Source organism: Pezoporus flaviventris, unplaced genomic scaffold (assembly GCF_033815535.1).
Source record: "Pezoporus flaviventris isolate CSIRO_AGI_PZ_B2104156 unplaced genomic scaffold, CSIRO_AGI_Pfla_v1 ptg000025l, whole genome shotgun sequence".
In the NCBI taxonomy this organism is placed as follows: Eukaryota; Metazoa; Chordata; class Aves; order Psittaciformes; family Psittacidae; genus Pezoporus; species Pezoporus flaviventris.
In genome coordinates this window covers 10,449,209-10,467,129 of record NW_026892573.1, presented here as the reverse complement: position 1 = coordinate 10,467,129, position 17,921 = coordinate 10,449,209, and the positions used below count along the sequence as shown (strand labels likewise).

Below are 17,921 nucleotides of genomic sequence, written 5' to 3'. Positions count from 1 at the left end.
GAAAAGACTCTGCAGAAAAGATTCAGGATGGTTTGCTTAACATCATCTTCTGTCACTACTGCCAGTAAGTCCCCACTATTTTCCAAATATTGCTTCCATAAATACGGAGCTCTAAAAATTTTCCTTACGCCTTTCTGTTTAGATCACACAAAGTTTAGAACTGCATAAGATGTTATTAATATGCAAAATACACATGCCTGAGCAAAGTGACTTGATTAAGATGATGTAAAAGGTGCTATTTTTATAAAATTATTTACTTTGAGAATGAAGCCATTGATAATAAACATATTTTAAAAACAGCCTAGATATGATTGATAGGAGTAATAGGGAACAGGTATTTATAGTAGGATTTTGATTCAGATTGAAAGTTGAAAGATGAGATAGAGTATTATTATTCATTTGGTAGAGTTTTGGAACTATAGATAGTAAAACTGTTTTTCAAGTGAAAAAAAAATTAAAAAAATAGACTTTTAACAAGAAATTAGAATACAGTATTTGATTGTATGGAATAGACTCAGTTTCAGTAGAAGGCTGGACTGAATGTTTTTTCCTGCCTCAGTTTATCACATTTACAAAGAATCTTCATGCTTTAGACAACCAAACTTATTTAATGCCCACCAGTAGACATCACAGAAATGCAATGTGACAGCTGCCTGGATAAGCAAGCTCTGATCTGATGATCTTTTTCCCTTAATTCTAAACATGTACTTCCTAATATCATATTATCTCCTTGTTGTCTTTATTTTATCTTTTTATGTTTTGAGATATAATGATTTGTACAGACTTCACCGTACTATGGGATGAACATCATTACAGATTGATTTAATGCTAATATTTATTTTTTTATATTAGGGTAACTTTAGATGTGTCTGTCAGGACACCACTGTAATACCAATAGAAACAGACAGCCTCTCTCCCGTAAACAACATCTGAGTGATTAAAATACTAAGGACAGAAGGGGAGGATAGAAATGGATCAGCCACTTACGTTGAAAATGCATTATTCTGCTTTTCACATCGTATTCCTTTGCAGTTGCCAGGTTCATTTGTCTCATAGTAGAAATAAAGCTGGTTCAATCCATTTGCAAAAGCTAGCAGCACAAGGCAGTATATGAAGAGAAACTTCAAAATGTCCAGCAACATTCTTCCTAAAGATATCTGCAGAGGTCCCAGGTGGGAATTTGCAGTGAATAATGAGATCAAGCGTAGGGAGCTAAAGATGTTTGCAATTGCAAACAGGGCCTCGGCCACCAAGGTTGGATGCCACATGTCCCAGCTCTCCCGTGGAACTAACCCACTATACTGAAAACAAGCAGAAGGGAAGAAATTACTCCTCTATTTTTATGCATAAACAAGTATGTCAGATTCTTTACAAACTCTTCAATTAATTTGCAGGTAGCACAATAAAACTAATGTCTTTTGGAACGCAACATGCCTTCAGACCATTTTTTTTTTTATTTTAGCAAAACAAAAAAATGGGCACTACTCATGTACTTGTCTTTCATTTTTACCTGCAGGATGGTCTACAGTTTCTAGTTTTATGCAACTCTAATAATTCTCTCTCAAAGCAAAAGGAACAGTTTTTGAACACCTGGGGTTTTATAATTATCATAGAATCATAGAATCGTTAGGGTTGGAAAGGACCTTAAGATCATCTAGTTCCAACCCCCCTGCCGTGGGCAGGGACACCTAACGCTAAATCATATCACCCAAGGCCTCGTCCAACCTGGCCTTGAACACTGCCAGGGATGGAGCATTCACAACCTCCCTGGGCAACCCATTCCAGTGCCTCACCACCCTAACAGGACAGAATTTCCTTCTTATATCCAACCTAAACTTCCCCTGTTTAAGTTTTAACACGTTACCCCTTGTCCTATCACTACAGTCCCTAATGAAGAGTCCATCCCCAGCATCCCTATAGGCCCCTTTCAGATACAGGAAGGCTGCTATGAGGTCTCCATGCAACCTTCTCTTCTCCAGGCTGAACAGCCCCAACTTCTTCAGCCTGTCTTCATACGGGAGGTGCTCCAGTCCCCTGATCATCCACGTGGCCCTTCTCTGGACTTGTTCCAACAGTTCCATGTCCTTTTTATGTTGAGGACACCAGAACTGCACACAATACTCCAGGTGAGGTCTCACAAGAGCAGAGTAGAGGGGCAGGATCACCTCCTTCGACCTGCTGGTCATGCTCCTCTTAATGCAGCCCAGGATACGGTTGGCTTTCTAGGCTGCAAGCGCACACTGCCGGCTCATGTTCATTTTCTCATCAACCAACACCCCCAAGTCCTTCTCCACAGGGCTGCTCTGAATCTCTTCTCTGCCCAACCTGTAGCTGTGCCTGGGATTATAGAAACTTTCAGCTGTAAAATTGATAAATTATTTCTTTGAGGAACAGGCCAGGTACAACAATGGTGGATAGAAACCCCCACGACCTTGGCAAGATGGAAGAAAACATTTAATCAAGGAATAAGTATATCACTTAATCACTAACACTGGACCAATGATGAAAAGGCTATTTATTAATGAACCATGGCAAACTGCTTGTGTGTCTCATTATTGAAGAGTCTGATCCCTGGAACTGTGACTCTTTACTGTTCCAGCTTTACCAAAATTTCTTGAAGACGTTAGATGTTACTTTGAACTGAGGCTTAACTCCTGTGGAAGACTCGTTATTATTTATTTAGTCTCATTAATCTGTTTTACAGAATGTATCAGAATAAAGAATCTATGCTATGAAGTCATCTAAAATGATTGGATGTTATAATATGAAGTAGATTTTAAAGAAGGACCATACTGCAGTCTGTATTTACCTATTGTAGGCCACTCAGATGCATCCATCATTGCTGCTAGTATGCCCTCAGTAGTAAGGAAAATGACTCATCTGGGCCAGATGAAACAGCATAGCTTCTGCTGCACTCACCCTCCAAAGAAGGTGATGGCTCAGTGATTTGAGACCAGCTGAGGAACCTGGACATACATAAGTTTATGGGACCTGACAAGATCCATACTATAGTCCTGATTTAGTTGGGAGGCCACTCCCCATGTTACCTGAAAAGTCAGTCAGGTAAAGGCCCTGGTGACAGGAAGAAAGGGACTCTGGGAACTGCTGACCTATCAGCCCTACCTCTGTGCCTCAGAAGATCATTGAACAGATCCTCCTAGAAGCTAGGCTAAGGCACATGTAGGACAGAGAGATGTTTCAAGACAGTCAGCAAGGCTTTACCAAGGGCAAGGCCTGCCTGACCAACCTAGTGGCCTTGTATGGTGGAGTGATTACATCAGTGGGAACAGCTACTTGTCCACTACTATATCAGCTACTGATGTCATCTACCTGGAATTTGGTAAGGCATTTGATGCATCCCCCACAACATCCTTCTCTCTAAACTGGAGAGATGGATTTGATGGGTGGACTGTTCAGTGGATGAGTAATTAGTTGGACAGTCACATATATGGCTCAATGTCCATATGGAGATCAGTGGCAAGTGGTGGTCTGCACTGGGACCAGTACTGTTTAAAATCTTCATGAAGAACACAGACAGTGGGACTGAGTGCACTCTGAGCAAGTCTGCAGATGACACCAAGCTGAATAGTATGGTTGGCACAGTCAAGGAACAAGCTGGTATCCAGAGGGACCTGGCAAAGCTCAAGAAGTGGGCCCATTTGAACATCATGAGGTTCAATGCCAAGTGCAGGGTCCTGCACTTGGGTCAGGGCAACCCCTGGTATTGATACAAGCTGGGTGATGATGAAGGGATTGAGAACAGCCCTAAGGAGAAGGACTTTTGGGGTACTGGTGGATAAAAAAACTGGACAGGAGCTGGCAATGTGTGCTTGCAGCCCAGAAAGCTAATGACATCCTGGGCTGCATCAAAAGTGTGACCTGCAGGTTGAGGAAGGTGGTTCTGCCCCTTTGCTCTGATAAGATCCCACGTGGAGTACTGCACCCAGCTCTGCAGTACTCAATACAGAAAAGACCTGTTGGAGTGGGGCCAGAGGAAGGCCACAAAAATAATCAGATGGCTGGAACATCTCTACTATGAGGAAACACTATGAGAATTGGGCTTGTTGAGCCTGGAGAAAAAAGGCCCCAAGGAGACCTTATTGCAGCCTTTCAACGCTCAAAGGGGGCTTATAGGAAAAATGAGTACAGACTTTATAGCAGGGCGTGTTGCAACAGGATGAGGAATAATGGTTTTGAACTAGAAGATGGTAGATTCATACTAGATATAAGAAAGATTTTATTTATTTTTTTTTTTTTATGAGGGTGGTGAACCACTGGAACAGGCTGTCCAGAAAAGATGCCATCCCTGGCAGTGTTCAAGGTCAGATTGGATGGGGCTTTGTGCAACCTGGTGGAAAATGTCCCTGCCTGTGGCAGGGGAGTTGGAATGAGATGATTTTTAAGGTCCCTTCCAACCCAACCCATTCTATGATTCTATGAAAAATATGAGATGTACTTATTTTATCTGAATACTGGCAATGAAACATATAACTTTGAGTTATCTTAGCAGTTCTCTCATCCTGGAATGATATTCTTACACAGTCCTGTCACCTGCTGTAAATAATATACATCTGCTTAACTACTATCTCAGTCAGATAGCCTTGAATGGGCAATAAATATTACATTTTCCTCTGGGAACATGTATCACACAGGACAGTAGTATAAGGGGATTCTTATAATTTTACTCAAGAGAGTTAATTAAAATATTTTCTTAGGTGGCTTGAGCTGTCATAGATAGAATTTATTTAAGCACTAGGCTTATATACTGGATTTAATAAACACAAAAAAGCTTTATTTTAGAAAAACCTACCTTGAAAAGTTAGGTAAATTAAAATAAAAAATTTAAATCAAAATGTACTGGTTACTTTTGGTACCCTCTCAATCTCATCTGTCATAGAGGTGGGAAACTCTTTTGCACGTATTTGAGGGAAATGTGCCTGGGTATTAAATTAGATTGTATTATTCTGTTAATTACAACATCATGTGTTTCAGCTGACTACCACAACTGAAGCTCTTTTTGTTTAAGAAACAGAAAAGTATTTAGGTGCAATGTTGCACATGCACTAAAAAATAATAGCTGCAGAACCAAAGTGCTTTATGAACTGTATTCATTATGATTGGCATGCAGGCACTAAATTAGAGTGCAATGGATGCACATTATCCCAGATACTGTCACCTTGGAATTTGATTATCTTAAGCAGAAGCTTTCTGGAAGATGAAAGGATGTCTTCTAATTAATATTATTCTAAAGTGAATAATTGGCCATCTCTAATGCTTTGGAAACATGCATTTTCACTGAACTACTTGCTTTGTTACATGGGACAGAGAAATTATTATTTTCCAGTTACTTTATGACAAGGCATCCTTGTGCGTAAAAAAGCATTTCATCAGCTTTAAGTCACAGCTCTCCTCATACTTTCAGGCACCTCACTCTTTCAGACAACAGCTCCAAATTTCATTGAGAAGACTCCCAAAGGTTTGCAGCTATAGAGCCATTGTGCCAAAACTCTTGTCACACGAGGAGAATGGTGTATCAACAGATCACAGGCCTTTGCTCATCCCTGCCCCTGATCAACTGACATGTGGAAGCTTGTAAATACACAAGATGATATAAATTAGAGGTTCCTTTGTTCCTCTATACTTATGGCAGGGCTGCAGGAGGAACAGCTGCTGTTTGAGTAGAAGGAGCTCTAACAAGCTACTTGACGGCTGTCTCCTATTCCTAGCTGAAAGGATCTTGGCAGAGGAGAGACTCCCCTTCCATGCATACAGGGTAGCTGGTAGTAGGGAACTTAAAACATCTGAAATATAATGCTGACCACAGTGGCCAGTAAAAATGGGCTTGTTTTCTTTACTTGAATGTGACAAGAGCTCCATGACAGATGTCAACAAGTGCTTTCATTTCCTTTCAGATAGGGCTTCCTTGCACTTTAGACCATTTTTTGATTAATATATTTTATTTTCTGAGGAATTTCTATCATGTAATGGATTCATGTTGAATACATACAAAATGCAACATATAATCATAGAATAGCTAAGGTTGGAAAGGACTTTAAGATCATCTAGTTCCAAACCCCTGCCACGGGCAGGGACATCACATAGTAAACCATGTCACCCAAGGCTCTGTCCAACCTGACCTTGAACACTGCCAGGGATGGAGCATTTATCATGTTCCATGGCTTTGAAAGGAGGGCTTTTTTCCTGTAGTATAAGTCAAGTCAAACAGCGGGAATATAACTATTAACAAAAAGTCCATGAAAAGGATGGGAAAATGAACATACCCAGCCTTAAGTGACCATTTTATCCCATTCAGCTTTACTTTTTCATGTTGCATTTATCATGAATTTTCAAAACAAAGTTAAAATATTACTCTTCACCTTTTTTCTTTCTTTTTTTTTTTCCACCTAATTTTGGATAAATATTTTTCTTGTAGCCCTGTCTGGAAGTTCTGCATGGTATATAAAATTCTGTTAGGCGCAATAATTTCTTATTGAAAACGAAGAAAAACTAACACAAAACATATTTTTGTGCAAAAGTTATTAAATATTACCAGTGATTATCCTTTTCCAAGAAAATTACAGTATGAATGTTCAGGATCAAATAACAAAAGACTGCCTCATCCAAGAATAAGGAAGTATAAATCACAATGTTTTGCTTGCTCTTATCCTAGTCTAGCTTCTTGTCATTTCTAAGGCTGAGAACATTGAAATACAGAAGAAAGTTTGAAGAAGCCTAATTTCATTTATCTTAAATATTTTGCCATTTTTTTAAAAATACTTTACCTTTGAAAATGCGACAATTTTCAAGGAGATTGTTGCTAAGTACAAGGAGTTCATTACAAAATCCATAAGGTTCCACCAATCATGAATGTAGTCCTGTAGTCCACCATCCCACATTTGTTTAATTTCACCCCAAATAAAACCTGAAAGGGAACGTAAGTCATTAAGCATGAATATTCAATAAAAAAGCCTGTGACTATTCTAGACACTTACTTCACAATGGATTGATTCTTCTTACATTAATTATAAAGGGAAGGTGGAGAAGTGCTCTAAATTACTCATCTAGAAAGATGAAATTTTATCTTCCCATTAATTTTTCTGGAATTAATTTGGCAGGCAAAATTAAAAAAAAAAGAAAAATAAATCATCTGCTTATACAAGGGCAATTTCTTTGGCTTTAGTCAATCTTTTCCCCATTACACTTATCTTAATAAGTAAAAAAGGGTCTTAAAACCAGACAACTTTGTCCTTGATTATCTGCTGACATATATCATTAACTAGAAAGTTTATGACTGCAGGAGTCAATCCAGCACACTAATTTATTTCAGTTAGAACACACACAGTAAGTAAGAGAATTTCTAATGTTATTGCCAATGCTGAACTGAAGTCTCCCTTTTGCATAGGAAAGAGTAGTTTCTGCAGTAGAATATTTTTTCTTGATTCCTTCCTTTGGGATATGAAAGAATGGAAACTTTTCAGGTGTGCAGAGCATGCATTGCGCTGGACACAAAGTGATACAGAAATATTAAATACCAATGGGAAGTTTTGCAAGTTGTCAGACATGAACTTGGTATAACAGCTCTAGAAACAACTGTGTGGAGATGCTCTAATGCTATAAACATTAAAACATCTCTGAAGAAGATACGTCACATTATTGTATAATATAGTACACTAAACCAATATGGAACATTTAAATGCATAATTTACATTATTATCTATAGAGCTCTTTTGATAAAAATACTAATAGAACTTTCAATTTTTCACAGTTCATTATTTTCTTAAAGGAATTTCTTACTTTTGTCCCCATTAAAGGAACAAAATTCACCACAAAAGGGAGCAATCTCTCAGATATAGATGTTGAGAACAGCTAATTCAAGACGGTTTTTCTCCATCTGCTTATCACATGTTCATTTGGAAAATACTGAAAAAATTTCCTGCAGGAGACTATATATAGAGTCCTGCATAACTCTAAGGTTCAAGGGCCTAATTTCACCTTGAACCTTATACATGTTGTCTCAATGGTCTTTTAGATGACTGCAAGGAAAACTTACATCTTCTCTCAAACATGATACCTAACAAGTGATTTCTGGTCTATTTTTGTTGTGCCAGGTAGTTTATTAAGTCATTTGGAAGGTAGGAGGGGGATAGATGGGAGGAGTACAATTTCATTTTGAAATATTTTGGCTTGAGCCTTTCTGTCTCCTGACTGCTTTCAAAAGGAAAGGTTCCCTTCCTCACTACTTTCTCCCCTTAAACCTCAGCCACATATTTCCATCTTGTTTCTGCATGTCATCATCAATGACCACAAGCCTCAAGAGTATCTGGATCATCTGATTGATCCAGCAACATTTATTTTCATAGAGTTAATTTCCAGCCGTGCCACCACCACTATTTCAGCATTCTGCAGAGCTGGGGGAACACATTCTAAGAAAGGACAAGGCTGATTACAACTCTATCTTTAGGCTACCTGATAAAACCAATATACAAAATATATCTCTGTTAAAAAGCTAACATTTCTTTTCAAGGTGCAATCAATTGTGATGAGTCATCCTGAGAAAACAGTTGAACATTACTACATGACAAGGGTCTATATCCACAATCTCTACTGCTGCTGTTAACTGCCCAAGTGCCATCACAAAGGGAACATACCTTCACAGGGCTACCAGCAGACTCCTAACTGCCAGCCTATTTCAGCCTGTTAAATGGCTTAACCACTTACTCTTCAAAGAGTTGGTCACTCCCAACACACAGTATGAATATGATGACAGCAGGGAAGGTTGCCCCTTCCTCCACAGTTCCCTCGAACCTGAAGCATTCAGTACGTGCTTGCAAATACCCCTGCTTGCTCTTCCACTAATTTTTAGACATAACATGTTAAGCATCATCAGGTCATCAAAGCAGATGTTTTGTGGGCTGCAATATACCACTCATATTTCAGAGACTGCTCTAAATCATGCCTGTTCCACCTGCAGAATGTTAAATAAAAATCAGCATCATGCCACAGGAGCCTGAGGAGCCTGAGGAGACCTGGCCCCAGGCTCAGAGGAGACCAACTCTCTGTAAGACAGATATGGCCTCTAAGCCTCTGTGTTAGAGAACAGTCCCTTGCTCTTTTTTATTTTATAATACAGATGTAGCCCCAGGATCTTGACACTGGGAAGACTTCTATGGCACAGAAAGCAGACAGTTGCATTGATAGGACTCCATATAAAAAGGCTTTAGAGAGAGAAATACACGCATTCATAGAATTAAATAAACTCTTTTGTAATTCATCACAAGCATTTCCTTTGAAACATGCTTTAAAAACAGAGCAGAAATAGCTTGGGATGATTAATAAGATGAATACTTAAGTGGGAGGCTGTAGGTTCATTAAACTCTTCTGCCAAGACATTCCATGATTCACAGCCAGCCAAAGATGTGAGCTGACACAACTGCAACAGGGCTGTTCCCTGCAATAGTGTTGCTCAGCATTATATGCTTTGATAGCATTGCTTAAAATATAATAAAATTATGTACAGATTGAAAAAGAAACACTGACTAATGCTTCTGCATTTCATCTGTTTTTATTTGTCTGTGAGTGAAAAGCCAGGCTGTTTTTCCAAGCACTTCCTGGGCTTCGGAAAATGAAATGGAATTGTAAAGTTGATGTTAACAGAGAAATACTGACCTATTATAGAACAGTGGAAGAGATTATATGGCTATTGTAAATTTGATCATTTTGAGTTAGAAAGAGAACTAATCCAAACTACCAGCAACACTGAAGTCATGTGGCAGCTGAAAGTTCTGAGTATACTTTGATATTGGAATAACAGTGGTTCTATTTTTTTTTCTTTGTTCAGGACATCTTTGATGTTCATCCTTATGCAGGGCTTGTTCCTTTCAAGCAAATGATAATGGAAAACTGGAAATCATACATTTTCTTGGCTGCAATGGTTATGTGATAGTTTAGTCTTTTTTTGCCAGATAAAGCATCTAAGTGCAAACTCCAGATATATAAATACAGTTACTGAGATCTTAACAGGACTTTGGAGAATGGGAACCTAGGTGGACTGATGGGTGCTACATTTGTGTCAGACACACGGTCCATGTATGCACAGTAGAGCTTCCCAAACATGCCCTATTTAAGGCAAAACTTTGAAGGTACCAAGTTCTAAGGCTTGATTCAGAACTTCAGGGCAATCTCACCCTGAGATGATGAGCACCAAGGTCAGCTCTTGCAGGTACCGGGTCTCTATAGGGAGGTATACTGAGGGAGCAATGAATGCTGGAAGAACTGGGATTTCTTGAGTTCTGTAAATCCTCCCAAGTGTGCCTGAATGATTTTCTTAGAAAAGTGTACTCTGAAATCCTGGAGCCTTTCAGGTTCAGCAAAGCTGAAGACTCCTCTAAGGCCTGGTGAGCTTACATGATAGAGCTATTCTGAGCAACAAACCTCAGGGATTCCCAGTTGTGCTGTTTAATTTATAGTCATATCGACAGAGATCTTGAAATCTTGTTTTAGATCATAACAACATCTTTTTGCAAGCAGGTTGGGTCAGGTCAGTTGGGAGGAAAGTCAGTCAGCTCTTATTGTCACAGGGTCTGATACAATATCCCAATTTTGTTCTGTTACATTCATTGGAAGAATAAGGAAAAGGCTAGGAAGATCTATGCTGGGGGGGGGAAGGGGGGTGGGGGGGGGGAGGGTGCTAATTGAAAGCCAACATCCAGAGATCAATGCAGCATTGTCTGTGTGATGTTGCACACCTCCCTTTTCTATTTAGAAGACTTATGGATAGCTGGACACAACCTGACTTTATTATCTAAGGAGTCTTCTGGGCAATTATAAAATGTGACCTGACATGATGGAAGAGGAGAAGACATGCAGTGACAAGACTGCCTAGTAGGTGCATTGTTACAGGTAGGAAAGAAATCTAGACTCCAGGCATTGCCTGCTTATTAATGTGCAAAAGCAGCAATACTATCACATGGGGACAGAGCTCATGTCAGAGCTACATGCCCAGCAGCAAGAAAAAAGACTTCTCAACAAAGCAGGGGGAATATCACCAGCCTGCACATAGGTGTCGGGGAAAAAAACTGCTAAAAGGAACCAGCTAAATACAAGGGGTAGATCTAAAAGCAAGAGCCTTTAAGCAATAAGGCTGGGAATAAGTTCATTGCCCAAAGATCCAGATTTCCTAGGAGAAAACAAACATCTCCAAGGCAATACTCCTGATACCTGCAGATGGGTCATTCTTCACATGAATTCTTCTGACTGAAAAGCGAGCCATGGAGGATCAGGTTGAATTAAACAAGATATCTAACTTCAAGATGCCTGTATTTAACTGAGATAAATCCATTCAGAGCAGATTTCACTGTTTTAGCTGGATAATCTTTGCTATATACTGGTTGTCTTTTTGCTCCAACTGTGTCCTTTCTACCTCTTCATACAAGATAGATTTCACACCTGCCTCTTATACCCTCACCTACCCATTCCCCGTTACCCTGCTGTTATCATTTATTGCCACTTAAAATGAAATCATCAACCTTATGCACCTCTTCCATCTCATTAATCAAGGACTTAACCTGAAAAGCTGAAGGTAAGGCTTTCAAGCATTTGTTGCATTGTTTATAACTAGATAATGGAGCAGTAAAAGAGAAACAACAGCATGGGCACGAGATGATAAAAACAAATTTCATTAAGCACCCTGTGGCTTTAATGGGATGAAATAGATATAAATTCAGGGCAGGAAGCCCACAGACCACATAAAACCCTGGGAATGACAGGAGAGGTTTCATATAGCACTGTGACCTATTATACATGCAAGCTGATCAATGGAAACATTTGACTGAAGTCCAGTGTGCATGATGCAAGAAAGGAACTAAAAGAGATCAGATAGATAAAATAAAGTTGGATAAAAAATTGGAATCTCTGTGCTAAGTATATTTTCTTTTTTTTGCAGTAAACGTTTCTGAATATTGATGAAAAAGGTTCTTTCTTCTAAAATAAACTCTACATACTGTAAAACCAAATTCTGCTGTCTGTCTGGGCTTAAACCATGACACTGCCTAAGCCAACAAAATGGATACAAATTAAAATACTTCTTACTGAAGAACAAAACCTGCTGAAATAAGAATTTTCTTAGAAAAAATACCATCTTTCATTAAAATCACCTCATAAAACTTCAAAAAAAAATCTTTAAAAATTGAGTATTGGATATCACATGCTACATATTATTAAGGTGTAGATTTTTGTTTAGATAGAAACACCAATATATATACACAGATAAGATTAGCTTTTATTTTATGTACTTATCTATAGACTTAGATTTTGAAGTTGTATTTCCAGTCTTGCAATCTCTGGATATTAGACACAGAAATGCCTTTTAAAACACGTGGACCTATTTTTCTGCTCATAAAGAGTCTGTTGGCAAACCTTGCAACTTTGAGCAGAACAGCAGCTCTATACTCTCACAAATGTTCTCTGTCCCTTTGGATAAGACTCTGGGTTAGACACTATCTTTTCATTATCTTTTTGTGCAGGCTGGCAGATAACTTTCAGATGGTAAAAATTTTGCATCTATCCTGATTGTTCCATTATCAATTCAGTTACCTAGACCTATAATTTTACTCCTAAGGAACTCATCTCTCATTCCCATGCAAAAGAAACAAGCAAAACCAAATAAGTGCCCTATAAAATCCATTCAAATGTTCTTAGAGAAAACGTCTTAGTTTCATCTTATCTAAATTCCTATCTCATACTGAATCTTGAGTAACTACAAAAATAATTTTCTAGCAACTGTGGAAATTCACAAAAATGTTATACCATCTCCACAACACTGCCTTTTGTTATTTATAATTATGGTTAAATCTCACTGTAAATAATAATAACATCAAGATTGTCAAAGAAATATGTGAAAGGCAGTATTCTGAACTATATTTATATTTAAAAGGACTTGTGGATCCCTAGTTAATTTTGGCCTTACCTTTCCCACAAAAGGTTGGTCGCTCTGTGTTATTTTTGTCCCTTACCATAAGGTGATGGAAAGCAAGAGGCTCCTCAGGGTCAACATCTGCATGCCAAATTCAACAACATTCTTTTAATATGTTTCCTAGAGAACATATTTTCACTGGACTGTGAAAACATTTAACTGATAAACTCAACTTTGCCCTACTATGCGATCTACAGATTTTCACAGATAGAGATAAGCTGCTAATGACCTACAGCTCTCTGAGACAGGAAAGTCATTCCAGGGAATTCAGTGACCATTGATAAGACTTGAAATATCTCTTCTGTTTTACACCTGGGCTGATGAACTGAACTCTGCTGAAGGTAGAGGAATCCTGGAATAATTAATCGACTCCCAGTATCCAGGGCACATTTTGTTAACAAAATGCAGCTGTTTCGAAGGAACATGCACAAAATCAAACACACAACTTCTGCTTTCTCTTGGTACAGGGAAGTGGCTGTCTGAGAGGGGAAAAACTGTGCAGAGTGTCTGGATCCTGTGTCAGGTGAGGCAAAGAGCTGGCAATGAGATGACCAGAGGAGCCATTTATGTCCCAGCTGTCTTCCCAGAATAGTTATACTCAAGCAAGCCAAGTCTTGTAATTGCCGGTTTAAATTACCTGTGCACACAACTCAACACTGAGAATACTAGACATCTAACCTCAATTCACTCTTTGTCTTCAGTTTTTTATGTGTACAATTTAACTTAATTCCTTCCCCCACAGAGGCAGTGAAGATGAGTTTAGTAATACCTCTGGAGCGCAGTGAAAAGGTAATGAACAACACAAGTCTTATAGAGCGTCTGAGCCTTTTGGATGAACTATATCAGAGCTGGGAGTATTCAGTACTAATTATGTACCAGCAGTGTGTTTACTCTTGTGTTCAAGGAAAAGTATAATTTCTAAGAAACAGTGATCAGCTGCAAATGAAACTGGTCTAAGCCTGGCATTGTGAATTATGGCATTATATATATATATATTTCATCCACTAAGGAAGGTCAGGTGGAAATGGTTTGGACAATCAGCACTGAACAGCCCCTCAAATATTTATAGCTTAGTATCATCACCTAGTCCAATAGCACTGGTTTGTTCAGTTGCTTGAGTATTTATGCTGTAAGGCATCCATGTAAGTGGGATAGCTGCTCCCTAAACCCAGCACCTTTGGAAGAGAGAGTACTCAGTATCTTCAGACAACACAACTCCTTTCATAACTTTACTTGAAGAGCAAAATGTCTGACTTTCAGAGTGCTACTATACATGCCAAAAGCAAATATATGCAATTAGTACTTAAATTTTTTTAAGCAGCCTTTTGAATTTCCATTGGAAGATGTTCTGAAATGCAAATGAATTGTAGTTCATTATTACAGTGGAAGACTAAAGGAGATTTAACCTTCTACATCTATCTTAACATTATTGGCCCTTTTTCTTCTCCATTTTTTTTTTCCTTTGTAAAACAGGGTTTTGGCAAGGAATAGGAATATAAACCAAGAAAATTTTTTCAGTGTCTTGGAGCGTATGCAAAAAAAAAAAAAAAATTGTAACCCTGGATTAACTGTTATGTTCAATTGAGTTGGGTTCAATTGGCTAGTGGGGTTAATAAAAACCAAATTAATCAAAGATGCTTAGCCAATCCATTTCAGGTTAATGCACCTATGCCTTCCACAAGTGGACTGTAGATGGTGATGGTGTAGTTGACACAATCAAGAAAAACATGAAAGATAGATAATTTTTTTTTTAATGCTTAAATAATAGCATACAGCACCATTTCAAATGCTCTTCATACCCAAGCTGGCCACCCCCTTCATTGCCAAAAAATGGTACAGGCTTCCTGAAGAGCATTTCTCATAGGTATAACCTCTCTGTGAGTATATCAGTCATCACAAATGGGACCAGGTATCTCTTTGTAGGTACCTGAGTTGCTTTCTTCATGTTTATTTTGATTTAATTCGTAACAATCAAACTACCTAAATGCCTGAGTTTGGAGTACAGGGATATGGACAGGTACCTAAATATGGAGATAGAATACGGAAATTCTGCACATTTTTGCTTTTGAACACTACTCTACAGTAATGTTGTAGACAGAAATTTAGCCAGACAAAAGCATTGGTCAATCCTTTCAGGTACTTTTGCATAGGATTCTAGAAATCTTTTTAAAGGAAAAGAACATCCTTGTTTACTGCTTATAAATCTCTACTAAGTTCAACAGGTTTACATGAGGAGTAGAGCATCCATGGCATCATTGAAATTATTTCTGGCATGTATTTATCAAAATTCATTTAAGACAAGAAGTAGTTTCTTGCTTTTGTAAAAGTATTGTGGAAAGGGTAAGGAGCAAGGCTTATACCCTAAGTATTACCATAGACAGCCTTAATTTACAAAGCAATATGTTTCCCATATGTACAGTACTGCAAGCTAATATTCATTAAAGTGTTCTTGTCCAACCATCTGCATGTTCTTTATCTTTGCAGCCCTTACTACATTCCGTGTTCCTAGAATAATATAATTAAGATATTCTTATCAGGTAGTAAATTATAAGTACAGTTTTTAAGCATGCACAAGGCTAAGATGCACAAGGGGATACAAGACCTGCAGTCAGAATAAATGAATGTATAGCTTGCCTATGAAACACAGAAAAGCCTTTATAGCACTGCTCAAAAGCTCTGAGTCCTGCACAGACCAGCTTGGCATTGTATGTTTAGCTTTAGGCAAGACCAGGAGTGGATATTTAGGGATGTAGGAAACTTCTCCTCCCCTTCTCTCCTATTAACAGACATGTCAGGATTTCAACATCTCATTACTGAGGTTCTAAACTTCATACTTGGGAGGCCAGTTCCATGGAAGTGTTTAGACATGAAAATATTCTGTTATTCAATGTCTAAATTAAGTACATAGTACTGAAAGTAAAATTCCCCATGCAAGAGATCTAAATTCCCCATAAATTGCATTTTATGATCATTTTGAGTTTCAACTGCCTAGCTGAGGTCCACAACCTATGAATACTGAGTGTTAAGACATCCTGTACAAGAGGAACAGAAGGAACTGGAAAAAGAAATTAGTACCAAACACTGTGTCTCACCAGCACTTAGAAGCCTGCCTCAGGGCTTCAGTTAGATGTCTACATGAGACTGTGTTTCAGCATGCAAAACACTTCCTTTCTTGAAATGCCTAAACTACATCCCCCAAGAGTAGTGTGAATGCTTGGCACTGAAGCTTTATGGCTAAAATTCTTGCACAGGGAACAGGAAGCCTGCCTTGTTGCAGCCTGAGGGAAGATTGAACCTCTATGTCAGGAGAGTACTAGGGCAGGCATAACTGTGTGGGTGAAACATTTACCACTCCTGCTAAAAGTGGGAGAAAGAAAAACTTTAAAATAATCCAAAAAAAAAAAACCAAAACAACAAAATAAACCAACAACAGGCGTCCCATTGCAAAGCCTAGCTCTGTTTTCTTTATCTTTTCTTTATATGATTGTAGCATTAAATTGTGAAACATTTGCATGCTAGAGAAGCAAGCACAGTGGGACTCAACTGAAAACAGGGAAAGGGAAGGGAAGGGAAGGGAAGGGAAGGGAAGGGAAGGGAAGGGAAGGGAAGGGAAGGGAAGGGAAGAAAATCTAATGGGGGTTATTACTGCTCTCATGCACTAATGAAATTGCTTCTTATAAATAACTGCAGCCAGACTTATCCGAGAAGTGTACATTGGAAGGACAGAAGAGGTAATGGTTGCATGCTGTGGCATGGGATATTGCAACTACTACCAGGCAAAAAGTTTACCAGTTGCTAGACACCGGCAGAGGTTGCTGAGAGAGGCAGTGGAATATCTACCCTAGAGAAATTCAAGATTTGACTGGACAAGAACCTGAGCAATCTGATCTATCTTTGCAGTCAGCCTGTGTTGAGCAGTAATTTGGACTAAATGGCCTTGATTGGATTATTTTTCTCTTCTACACTTTGTCACTACTGGTTATGTATTGTTTCATCTTGCTGGCTGTATTATCCTTTATATCTGTTCTCTGGAACATGTCAATTTGTACTAGCTGTTTAATTTTAAATACAACACTTTCTTGACCAAATTTAGAAGATGATGTGCAGTTTACTGGCCACCTCTATGACTACTTCATCTGGAGTGTCTTGCTATGCCATATGTTTGGATGTACATTGTGCTAAGTACTTACAAGACAGTACACTCCCATACATCCCACCAGCAGTTTGCTGACCACAAATGTCTGCAGTCTGCATAGCTCCCAAACATCCACATTCCCTATAGATTCACCTACTGCAACAGCATAAACCACTCTGACAGAAAGGATGTGGAATGCATTGTTAAAAGGTCCAGTAAGGCTGCATTCCTGCTTCAGGCAGTATTCTGAACAACATAATTACAATGAACATTTAAAGATGCCCTTAAAAGAGCAAAAAAATCATCAAAACAAATTTGACTAAAAAAAGAATGTTCTTTTTGCTGCAACCATCCCAAACAACAGGGTTGGCAGGGAGCCTTTTAACCACAGCTACTAAGCACTGAGTTTGTCTGGTTGTTGGCTTTGTCCTCTAAATTTTGTAGCATTCCTTGGTGAACCAAATGCCCACTATGAGGACATTTAGCATGGTCACTGACAAGCTTGAAGCTAGGGATTAGGGCAGAAAAAACAGTATGACAATGCTGTAGGGATCAGTATGATCTCTAGATGAGCTGCAGTCAAGGCACAGAAAGGGTGAAGCTGGATCTTATTTGATTTCCCTTATGCACCACTGTTATCATGCTCAGAGGCCACTTAGACACTGGATGGGGAATTGGGTGACAGAAAATATTGCTCTTCCAGACTATTTTTTTTTTCCCACAAGATGGGGTTCTTGTTTTTTCTGTCTGCTTTTCAGTGGTGATGGATCCTCCAATACGGGTCCATGTTTCTGCAGTGCGAAGCTTGGGGAAATC

The 17,921-nt window shown here is 38.7% G+C and overlaps 1 protein-coding gene across 2 annotated transcripts in view; it reads right to left on the bottom strand.

Annotated features, from left to right (window-relative positions):
* TRPC4 (transient receptor potential cation channel subfamily C member 4) overlaps positions 1-17,921 on the bottom strand; it is a 140,687-nt gene that overhangs the window by 16,296 nt on the left and 106,470 nt on the right. For both annotated transcript variants that reach the window (XM_061457471.1, XM_061457469.1), the window contains 2 exons: positions 6,783-6,922; positions 988-1,301 (listed from right to left, as the gene is read on the bottom strand). In XM_061457471.1, coding sequence (XP_061313455.1) covers positions 988-1,301; positions 6,783-6,922 — 454 coding nt within the window. The remainder of the gene's footprint in view (positions 1-987; positions 1,302-6,782; positions 6,923-17,921) is intronic.